Source organism: Hemitrygon akajei, chromosome 30 (assembly GCF_048418815.1).
Source record: "Hemitrygon akajei chromosome 30, sHemAka1.3, whole genome shotgun sequence".
In the NCBI taxonomy this organism is placed as follows: Eukaryota; Metazoa; Chordata; class Chondrichthyes; order Myliobatiformes; family Dasyatidae; genus Hemitrygon; species Hemitrygon akajei.
Genome location: NC_133153.1, coordinates 37,696,865 through 37,708,970, shown reverse-complemented (window position 1 = coordinate 37,708,970; position 12,106 = coordinate 37,696,865). Strand labels below are relative to the sequence as shown.

The following is a 12,106-nucleotide window of genomic DNA, read 5'->3' as shown; positions in this document are numbered from 1 at the left end:
AGTGAGCTAGGGCTTCTCTCTTTAGTGTGAAGGAAAATGAGAGGTGACTTAGAGGTATATAAGATGATGAGAGGCATAGATAAAGTAGACAGAAAGAGCAGGGGAGATGTCAGAGGTAGATTTTTTACACAAGCAATGGTGGGTGGTGGTAAAGGCAGATACATTAGGGACATTTAAGAGACTCTTAGATTGACACATGGATGAAAGAAAACGGAGCGCTATGTGGGAGGGAAGGGTTAGATTGATCTTAAAGTAGGTTAGAGGGTCGGCACAACAATGTGGGCCAAAGGAGCTGTATTGTTCTATGTTGTATGAAGGTAGAATAACATGATCCAGTGTGGTTATAGGTGCTCTTTGATATTGAAGAGGAGATACACTGTTGGAAATAAGTTGAGTGGCCTTTCAAACTATACCTGGTTAATTTTGTTACCTACAAAATTTAAAATGAAAAGCATTCTGTGATCTCAATACTTACGCCATTGTACATTAGAGCAAATTCATTTACAATAAAAGTTTATTAATAATTACAATTTTTGCTGTTTGACGAACCAACTTCTGATTATTTTGTAAAACTTTTAGCCTTCAATATTGATGTTTGCAGATTTTGTACTGTATGTATTTTCTTTTGTGCTGTCCACTTAAAATAAATTGTACAATGAAACATTAATTATCAGGTTACATTGTGGATCCAGACATGTGAACCAAGTTTAATTGTATGTAATACTTACAGAACTCCTATGGCACTGTTCATCATCTGGAATACATGTGTGATGTTGTTCTGTTAACCTGTACTGTGCCTTTAAGGCCACTGCTCTGTGAATTGTTGAGGTCAATTAAAGAGCAGTTGTAATTGGTTGTAAATTGCAGGCCTCAGGTTAATAACTGCTTTTCTTTTTATAGATTGTTTTACATCTGTAACAAAGTGTGATGGCTAGAGTGTGACAGATGCATACTAGTTTCAAGACTTTTATGTCCCATCACAGCCAATAAATTACTTCTAAAACATCATTCATGTTTGTTGGCAAATGCAGAAAAGCAAGGTCTCACAAAGAATTGAGGAAAGTTGAATTTGTCTTTTTATTTGTTGATAGATAAAAGATGGTCAAAATTCTGAAAGATCTCCTTCAAGTACTGCAGCCTGAGATTTAGCTGTAATATCTCATCCAAAAAGACTGTATTTCCGGTAGTATTCCACCAGAGTGGCAGTTTAATTATGCACTAAAATCCTGGAACAAGGATGAAGAGTTGTAATTTAGAAGTGAAAATGAGCTCAGGATGACGCCATAGCTCCTCACGTCATGTGGAAAGTATTTTGTACGCTTTCCTCACAGTAGTTAGAAGCTCAGGGTAATTATAGGTCAGGTTGTAAAAACTTTGTGGCTCAAAAACATGAATGAAAATGTGTTGACTGTACAAATATGCTAGATATTTCATTTTTTTTTAAACAGGTTGATTTCTTATGGCATTGTACATGGGGAATCAAGACTATTGTGGTCTCAGTTGTATCAGTATTGGGCAGAAGAGTAGAATTAGATCAAGACACTTGGAATTAACTTTTTTTTAGGGTTATGCATCCTGTCCTAATGTCCAGCGTCCATTTTATTAGGTACCTGATAAAGTAGCCACTGAGTTCATCTTTATGGTCTTCTGCTGCTGTAGTCCATTAATTTCAAGGGTCAAAGTGTTGTGTATTCAAAGATACTCATCTGTACACCACCATTGTAAAGTGTAGTTATTCCTGTCAACTTGAACTGGTCTGGCCATTCTCCTCAGACCTCTCTCATTAACCAGGCATTTCTGCCCACAGAACTGCTGCTCGCTGGATATATTTTGTTTTTCCCACCATTCTGTGTAAACTGTTGAGACTGTTGTGTGTGAAAATCCCAGATCAGCAGGTTCTGAGACACCCAAACCACCCCATCTAGCACCAACAATCATTCCACAGTCAAAATGAATTAGATCACATTCCTTTGCCATTCTGATGTTTAGTCTGAACAACAATTGAATCTTTTGATCTTGTCCACATGCTTTTATGATTTAAGTTGCTGCCACATGATTGGCTGATTAGATATTTGCATTAATGAGCATGTGTACAAGTGTACTTAATAAAGTGGCTGCTGCATGTAGATTAACAGTATTACTTCAGTTGCAATAGAAATTGACTTGTGAATTCACCATGTTTTATTTCCTCTCACCTGAAACGTGTTGTATTGCATTGAATCTGCCTAAGCAAGTATATAATTAATTTGAAATAGGCAATTCCCATTATAAATATAAAATAGAGAATATATGATGAGAAGTAGTACATATTAATACAAAATTTTATGTAGATAAAATTGTTTTTTGTTTGCTTTTGGATGACTGATATGTCTGGCTACGAAGAAATGAAGATTGGTAAAGCATTTTATCAGGCTTTCAGAAATATCCAGAGCACTTCGTATTATAAGCTACTTCAAATGTTCACCTGTGGTTGTCCAGTAGGGATATGGCCACTTTAATCACATTAAAAGCAGAAAACAACCTATATACTAATTGACTTAGTTCTGTTTCATGATAACCCAGTTAGGAATATTGAATAGGGCAACCTGAACACAAAACAAGAGAAAATCTGCAGATGCTGGAAATCCAAGCAACAGACACAAAATGCTGGAGGGACTCAGCAGGCCAGACAGCATCTATTAAAAAAGTACAGTCAATGTTTCGGGCTGAAACGTCCTGCCGAAGAATTTTGGCCCAAAAGGTCGATTCTACTTTTTTGTTTAGGACAACCTGAAAGATATCTTATTTGGTGATGTACCCATGCAAGTGGCTACCCATACACAGAATCAGATCACACAGTGCAGTGGTGAATGAGTGCCACTTTCAGTTTGTACACTTCAGCAAATGGCAATATATTAAAGTCTTTGCCTGTCTGAATATGGTTTATTTGTTGAGAATAGTATGAGTTGTGAGGAAGATAGCGTTTGGCCTTGTTTATTGCCCCAAAACCTTTGAATAACCTGATGGGATTTGTTGCTTGTGCTTAGATACAGGGTAAAATACCTGAGAGTCCCTGTGTGAGATGGTTCTGGGTGTCTGAGAAATGAATAATTGAATGTACAGAATTGTGTCCTAACTAATTCTCCATTTATCTCCATTGCAAGTTGATGTACACCTAATGATGCTACTTCTAATTATATACAGTACTACCTTGTACAAGTAAGAAAAATGTGCACATTGTAATTTTAGAGTATCCTGTGCAATGCAAGGCTGTCTTAGGAGATATTAAAGCTACAAAACAAAATGTATGGGCATTTTTCTGCCTCGATAAAATGTGGGTTTGAATTTACAGAATTGCTAAACAGTAATGACCACACATTAGTAGACTAAATTGTTTAATCTTAACATGGAGTGCTTCCAACCACCACACAAAAAAAACTTCCCTCATTTCTTATTACTTGTACAGTAATGATCTTATTTAAACATACTCTGCAACAAGGTACTTTATTTCCTGAAGCAATTCTTGCATCGTCTACTTAGCAACTCGCATTCCAGAAAATGGTCTGTAGCATTGTATATTTTTTAAACTGAGTTTCACCAAAACAGATAAAACTAGCATTGTTCCTGTGTAGCATTGGAAACACAATGTATTCATGTGTCTGTGAAAGCTGTGATTTGGACTCAGAAGCGGAACGGTGGTTGATAATTTTCATCAGGGCCGCATCCTTCTGGAGATACAGTCTCTTTCAACCCCTGGTGATACTGAAACAGGGAAAATTAAGAAGGACATTAGAGCTTCATTAAATCTGAAGCACATTTAGTACAGTGAAATATCTGCAGGCTATTTCTTAGAAGATTACACACTATCCTTAGTGTTCTCTGTTAAAATAGATCAGCATAAGAATTTATCCATGATTAAAATAAAATCCAATATTAGGCTGTGTATGAATGACTTTTTTAATATTAACATTTTTGGGAGTGTTAATTTGATTTGTTTTTTCTAATGCTGATACTCAAGCTCTTGACTTGGCTCTGCCCCACATGCAGATCTATAACTAGACAAATATTATTTCCTTTTGCAGCTTGCTCTTGGGAGGTTTCCATATCCTCAGGTAAGATTGTTCATTACTGGCTTTTGCCACCATGACATTCATCCCTATGTATGAAGGTGCAAGGGAGCAATCTCAAAAGTTTGTGCCACATAAAAATAAAGCTGCAGTGTTAAATTGAAATATGCTATCTTTCCAGTGCTTTGGAAACCATTTTGCCCCCTTCTTCTGTCCTCCCAGCCCCCTTTCCTCAGGCCGTTATCTGTATAGACTTAACAGCCTCTGGCTTGTCTGATTTAAAGTGTTGTCGGCCTACACGCTTTGAGCATCCATTAGCTGTTATTATTATGCTAATATGAATTATATTACATTATACAAATATATGCATGGTTAGATTATGCCTATGTGTCACAAATGTGGTTATTGAATAATCAAATCAGATTTGCACCTATTTTCTCTTTTGTTTCCTCTTCCCAAAAGTTTTTAAAAATAATGCCAATAATACTAATTTTTGCGTCTGTTCTGAAGGATTCCCAATGACTGATGCACGTTATATACAGCTTCTCAGCTGATTGTAGCAAGTCTGCATACTAATCAAGTGTATGATTGATTGTATATTTCATGTTGGATGTACTAGATCGACTGGTGCAAGTATAAGAAATCTTGCTCCCCTTTTCCAAAAAAAAGGGGGGGGTGAATGACTGACTTCTCTTAGACTGCGAAAGCACGCCGGGTTAATAAATTACATTGGAATGACCCGAAGTAAAAATAACTTCTGTGCAAATAGTGCCCCTGGTATTGTAAAGCTTTGAATGTTTTCACACCCCATTAATTTATTACTTCTCTTTCTTCATCTTTAAATTTCATTTTTTTTAAATTCAGACTCCCTGCTGCAATAGTGATTTTCATCTTGTTGTTAATTTTCCCTGCTCCATATGGAGCTCCAGACATTTCACCTGGAGGCTGTACTAGATTTTGCTGTAGTGATCGCACTTCCGGAGGCCAAAACTGTCAGTTAAGGTTCCTGGTGCATCTGTCTGCACCAGGCATTTTTTTTTGTTGTTGGCACTGAGAGTGTGAATAACAAATTGGATGCACCTGAGATTTGGATGATTAGTGTGTTTGTGTATCAGTGCTATGTATGTACTCCTTGTAAGCAGATAGCTCTGGGGGGCCTAAATAGCCGCCATAGGTGGAACTGTACTCAAACCTTACAGTTTGGCTTCCCCGGATACACTGTAAACATCCCTCACATTAAGAAGGTTTGGAATATTTCATCCTGCTTTGTCATTGATTAGAAAAGAGTCTTTAATTTCATTTCACCCCATGTTGTGATTAATTTGCATTCTTTGTCAGAAGTTAATGAAGTTTTTTACGGTTCACACTGAAAATCCTTGAAGACATCTTATTTGATCTTCTGTTTATACAACCGCCGGCAGATGCTGTTTTGATTGATAGTGCACTTTCATTCTCCAAGTTATTTTAAGCAACTGCTCTGTTTTGAATACAATATATAACTCGTGTTTCCCTATTTTTATGTCAATGGGAATAAAATAACAGGAATTTATGTTAGAAGCTGACATTAGCCTCTGGGAAGTTAGTCTCCTCTGTTGCTACTTAACAATGTTTTTGGTCTTTATGTGGTCCTAATTTAATGAAAAGTAAAAGTTTGCTGAATAGATGTCAAGTACTAATTGGAGTCAATGCAGGACAATCCCTGAAGCAGCATGTACCAAGGTTTCTTTCTTTTCTTTCACACATAATCCATATTATTGACACTACTTGCCCTGAAAATGTTCATTCATATGCAGATAACTTTTCAAGGATTCAAATGCTTGTCTGACTTGGAAGCTGCAATTGCAAATTTAACAAAAAAAACTACTTAAATTGACTCCTTTAAGAATTTAAAATAAATCCTTATTTAAGTATTTACTTGCAAATGAATGAATTGCAGATTCAGTCATAATTTTTAGTTAACTAATTTATTGCATTACAACATTGACAAAGAGCATGAATATTTAAATATAGGGATACTTTTCAGAAGGAAAGTTAATTAATTTAGGTACAAAACAGCATTGGAGTTTTACAATCTCTGCCATTATGTAAAATTTACAATCCCCCAATTGCAGTTTGTCTATATACATATTATGAAATACCTCACCAAAGTTGTTAAAATTATAAGACAATTTGAGAATACTAAGTTTCTAAACAATCCTTGTTTACTTTCTGAGAAATCAAAAGTTGTAATTTAAGAGAAGAGATACAAATCTTAAAAATTAATGTGTAACAAGTTAACCTTTTAATGCCATTCCACGTAATCTTGGAAAACTATAATTCTCTGTTTTAAAATTAGGAAGGCTTTTCTGAATTTCACTGCACATTGAGAATGCAGTGTGAGCTTTATACTTTTAAAACTGTCAATTGAAGTAAAAAGACCAGAGGGATCAAAATGTGGTCTAATTTTGATTTTTTAAAGATCATATTGTGTGGACTTTATAATCCTGTATTTATGAACACAAAATCACCTGATTGATTGCCATAGAGTTTTTCAGTTGATTCCTAGATATCTCTGATTGCCCTATTACAAGTAATTGAAGCATAGTGCAGCATTTCCTTGGCCGGTTAAACTATTTGGAATGGATTGTAAAGGAAAAGAAAGTGACATCCACAATTGAAATCCATTCCTCTGCATAAAATTCATGTGGAGATAGAACGTGTTTTTAATCTCTCTGAGAAACAAACACACTAGTTTACAGAAGTTAAAATCCAATTTTAGTTACCAATTATGTCTACCAGAAAGCATGTAAAACAGAAACTCGAAGGTTAGTTTGTCTGAAAATCTGGTCTGTCTTGGAAGACTTGATACTGATGCTGTTAAGTCAATGTAAAAAAAACAAGAATTTTGATTTTTTTTAATGTTTTATTTATATAAACTAAAGCAAATGTTATTTTTATTATTTCCCAAGAGTCCATTTTATTCCAATTATGTGTACTCCTGACATGAAGGATTTTAATTTGTGAGGCATATGCAACTGTAGAATTAATAAGTACTGACTGAATTTCTATAATATTAACTGAGGCAATAATTAACTCAATTAATAGCTTTAACTTATTTTACTGAAATGTTGAGTTCTTGTCTGCTGGTGTAAGGAGTTTAGGTCTGTCCGCCTTTCCTCACACCTGACCACAGTAATACCAAGTTATTTAGGGTCCAGTTGTCCCCACTGTTTACAGCTACAAATGCTAATTACACTGGAGAGAGTTTCAGAATAGGCTGTGACATTTGCTGCTTCCCTCACCTTTAGAAAAATGTCTGAAATCCAGTGAGGAAGCAAGTAATTGGCTTTAGAAGTGGATCACCAGTCAGCTCATTGCATTGTTTTTTCAGCTCTGAAATTAGGCTATAGCTGAAAATAGGAACTATTAATAACAGAACTTAGCGCGCTATAGCTTTTGATAAAAAATGCATTAAAGATAATTATTAACATAAGTACTGAAGTGTCAGTGCTTCAGTATTAGACATACTGGTAGATACTCTTCCCCATTAACTGAAACATTTAAGAAATGTGAACTCATAAATTTTATGACACATGTCGGTGATAATAAACCTGATTCTGAAATTCTAATTCTGAAATTTTTAGACATCCCTGACACCATAAGACCCTTTTCTGTAAGAATGTTGGAATGTCAACACTATTGGTAATAATTAGATGCAAAGAAAAATTGAGACAAAGGCAGCAAAATAGTTCAAAAAGTATTTATTTATGTATAGGTTTTCACAAATTCTATTGTATTTCTTTATTTTCCAATAAATGTTTGAAAGAAGATGAATCTCTCTCTCTCTCTAGTATATAGTGACATACAAGTACTTTGGTAATAAATTTACTTAGAATTTTAAAATTAATCTTAAGGTAGTATATGATGACATATATGTACCTTGATGATAAATTTACTTTGACTTTGAGACAGAAGAGGAAGAGCATGTACGATGATACTCTAGCAGCTTAGGAGAAAGTTCAGAAGGATACTCTGTTTTCTTCTTAGATTATAAGAAAACAGAACATTAGACCTAATGTTAATAGAGCATCTAAATGAAACACACAGACCTAATATAGCTTCAACAACTAGTGTTAATGTACATTTTTATATAGCTTGCTGTGGAAGCAAAAGAACTACTTAGTTCAACCTATTTTTGGCTGCACCCTTGTATAATTTCTGGGTGAAGAACCAGAAGAAGTTTGCTGATTCTTCAGTTTTGAAGATGTAAATTCTGTCTGGATTTATTTAAGTTTGACTTTTCTTTGCTTTTAGTTTTTTTTCCCCACAATTTCCTTTTAAATGTTTTTTCTCTCTTATCAAATTATTTTGCATTTTGTATGTTTCATCCCAAGAGAGCTTTGCAGCATATTGATGCTTTGGTCCAGATGAGTCCATAGTTAACTAATCAGTGTCTGGGTGTACTTACTTGGATATGATTAAGGGACACTTGAGAGCATTTCTACAGATGTACTGGCAGGTTCTCAGAACCTCTTTTGCATGGATTAAGTGGACAACTATTTATGAATCTATTTGGACTTTCCTCCTAATCTAGCAGTATATGAAACAGGGCAACATCGATTCATAGAAATCTTGACTACAAATTATTTTTAAGGATTGTTCGAAGGTCAAAGTAAAATTCATTACCAAAGTACATGTATGTTACCATATATTACCTTGAGATTCATTTTGTTGCGGGCATTTACAGAAAAATAAAGAAATACGATAGAATGTATGAAAAAATATACACAATTTATGCACAAGACAGACAAACAAGCAATGAGAAAAAGTAGACAAATTCTGCAGATAAAAAAAATACCAAGAACATGAGTTGTAGGGTCCTTGTAGTGAGTGAAGTTATCTACGCCAGTTCAGGAGCCTGATGGTTCTAAGGTTACAAACCATTCCTGAACCTGGTGATGATGTACTTTGTATGACTTGTTATATTGCTACCCCTGACCCCATCACACCCTTCCACATACTACAGAACATATACTTTCCACAACTAAATACTTAGCGTAAGTTAACAGCTCTTTTTATGCACCCTTTCTAATTTCAATGTTCTCTTCAGAAAACACCATCACTCTTTCTACCTTTCCTCCTCTACCCATAACTCTTCACGCTCTGCCCTCCTAAATGCCTGACCCAGACAGGAGGATGCCATGTAGGAATAGCTAAACTTCCAGCTTGCCTTTGAACAATCCTTTAATGCTCGGAGTCACCTTTACAATAAGATTTTACCCCATTAAATTTGAGCTTGTCAGTATGTTATACCTGGGTCCAACCATTTTTAAAATTATAGTTCAGATACTCTTGAGGGACAGGAAACATTTAAAATATCTGAGCAATGCTTAACAAGTGGTCCTGTTACAGAAATATGTAAATAATCACAACAAAAAATTGATATCTTCATTTCCAATTCATTTTCCTCTTCTCTCCCATCTTCCCTATTCTATTGTTTTAGCATTACTTTCAGAACTAGTAGCTTATCATCACAACAGAATTATGGGTTAAATTTGAAAAGCTTTGGTTAAATTAATTCCAAACTTCCAAGGGTAATAATAACATTCATTTAAAGAAACTAGTTGACATTGACCCAACCTCCAGGTTATTTATCTATTGTATTGGTTATGTTTTCCTTGCCACTTTTCACACCACATGGATTTCTGGGCGGTTGGAGAATTTCTGGACAGACTGATGTAAACAGAAGTGAATGGTGTTTTGCTCACCCTCTGGAAACATATCTTTCCTCTTGGGCCAGGATTTCAAACTGGTTCCAGGAAGTGTGGGTCACAGAGTGAGATATCCTCTGCTGTAAATAAAGGCAACTAATTAAAATAAGTCAATGATTAGGAGGAAATAAATCATTTTATAATTCTTGACTATTAATTTCTCTAACAGGGGATGGGGAGGTACCTTAGTTTAAAAAACACACAATTTTCCTCACCCCCTTGGTTTCTGTCTCTTTTATTAAATCCCTCCTTCCCCAGCAATTTGACTAAATATTTTATTCCTGCTGCTCAGTCATCAAACAACCTGAACTGGTCCTTTTCATCTGATTCTCCTATGCACAATGAGGTGTAAACCAAATTAGATTGTCTAAATTAATTTGTTAAGTTGAAGCTGTGGTTGTGTTTCCAGAATACTGAGCGCTAGCCTAGCTCAGGAACAGTACAGATTTTCAAAGCTCAGTCTTAATCATTCCTTTTCAGAAAGGCTCTTTAGGATGTGCTCTGATAGATATTTAAGTGCTCATGTATTAAATTCACACATTTAACCAGTAAATTAGAGAGCACTCAAATAGCTGCTTGTTCAGTGAACAACCAGACAATAGTTTGAAAAGCACTGAATTTTCACTAGGTGATAAAAATATTAGAGATAAAAATTTGTCAACTGATATGGGAAGGCCTGACCCGGGTCACTAGTAAATCTCTTTGAGAAGAGCTTTAGGGCAAGTCATAATTCCAGTGTGGAAGTGAGAGATGAAAGCTATAGCTGGTTTCTTCTGTAAGTTACGTTTCAGGTAGGTGAATCCATTTTACTACGCTGATTGTGCTGTTGATAATCATGTAAAAGAAAACGGTGGAAGGTCTGCACCATCACATTCTGTCAAAAAGCATCACCATGGCAACTGAAATAGAAAGAAATCTGACAGCAAATGTCATCTTTTTTCTTCCCGCTCCTTAACCAGGGGCTTTGATTAAATGGTGAAATACCACGGGAAAACTGGCAAAGTGCTCAATCCGCAGACACGATTCATTGAAAACAAGGTGAATGATAAAAAGTCAGAACTACAAACACTTAGAAATGTGAACAAAAAATGCACCGGAATGTTGGAAGTGTGCAGCTGTCCTGTCAGCAAATGAAGGGAGAAATGGTGTTACAATTTTATGGCAGAAGACATTCTTATCAGGACTAGTGCCTCTGATAATATCGTCTACATGCAAAACATCAACCCTGCTTTTCACTTGGTTCTGATTGATTCCACATAAAGGATAACAGTTAGAAGTAGACAAGTTTGATTTTCTTAGAATTACAACAGCATTTTTCTGTAGAAGAATTTTTCATATTTCCTTGGCATTTCTTATGAAATAATCACAGGCTGATTTCAACTTCTTTCCAGTTAAAATCAAAGATGCCTTTGAAGAAATTAATACTTATGAAACTAACTGTATTTATTATGACACATTTTAAGATGCTCAAAGAATTTGGTGCTACATAAACACACATGCTTTTGATATTATATGTGTAAGTAGCAAAACTTTGATTATTTTTAATAATAATTAGCTTCCTACTCTGATATTTAAAGAGACCTTAAAGTAATATATAGGCATTTATATTTATGGAAACCTATGTTCCATAATGTTTTAATAAAATTCTCTGTACTCCATAAACAAAATAGTTCTAATGATAATTTTTGCACTTAAACTGGCAGGTACTAAGACCTGGGGAAGCTCTGAATGAAGTGGTAGGTTCACAAATGCAGCTTTGCTTTTTAATGCTGTCAACAAGCCTCCTGTTGCACTGCCACTATGTTTGTTTGCCTCTCTTCTTTCAGTGACCAAGTCTGGCACTTTTGAGGATTTGCCTGTTGTTTTGGAATGCTCATTTGACAGAATATATTAAACCTGGTTTATGAAAAAATGTTGGGGGATAAATAACATCAAGACAACAAATTTGAAACAATGTGTAACAAAAAGAGTCAAATTATGAATGGGAGAACTAAGATTTTGAGAAGGAGAGAATAAATAATTCTAATGAATTTAGATGAATTATGAAAATATCACTACAAATTCAGGACCTTAACTGGTGCAGGTGATGAAATCACTCCCTATATACTTTCATGAGTATAGCTTTTGTTGGTAACAGCAATTCTAAAACTTTAACCAAATTTGAAGTTGAAATCAATTCACCCACTGTTTCTGTAAAACGAGCACGTTACTTAAATACTTCCTCAAAATGGACAAATTAAAAACTGAGTGCAGTATTCGCACATCTATCATACACAGATTTAAAAATAACTTGAACTGCTCCATTAACTC

The 12,106-nt window shown here is 35.1% G+C and overlaps 1 protein-coding gene and 1 long non-coding RNA gene across 4 annotated transcripts in view; one reads left to right on the top strand and one right to left on the bottom strand.

Annotated features, from left to right (window-relative positions):
- The window catches only part of map2k5 (mitogen-activated protein kinase kinase 5), a 311,788-nt gene that overhangs the window by 229,911 nt on the left and 69,771 nt on the right, over positions 1-12,106 (top strand). For 2 of the 3 annotated variants that reach the window (XM_073032633.1, XM_073032635.1), the window contains 2 exons: positions 4,062-4,091; positions 11,500-11,532. In XM_073032633.1, coding sequence (XP_072888734.1) covers positions 4,062-4,091; positions 11,500-11,532 — 63 coding nt within the window. The remainder of the gene's footprint in view (positions 1-4,061; positions 4,092-11,499; positions 11,533-12,106) is intronic. The other variant, XM_073032634.1, reaches the window with a different exon arrangement.
- The window catches only part of LOC140718638 (uncharacterized), a 164,976-nt gene continuing 156,238 nt past the window's right edge, over positions 3,369-12,106 (bottom strand). The window contains exons 3-4 of the long non-coding RNA XR_012096755.1: positions 9,794-9,876; positions 3,369-3,741 (exon numbers count right to left, since the gene is read on the bottom strand). This is a non-coding gene — a long non-coding RNA (uncharacterized lncRNA). The remainder of the gene's footprint in view (positions 3,742-9,793; positions 9,877-12,106) is intronic.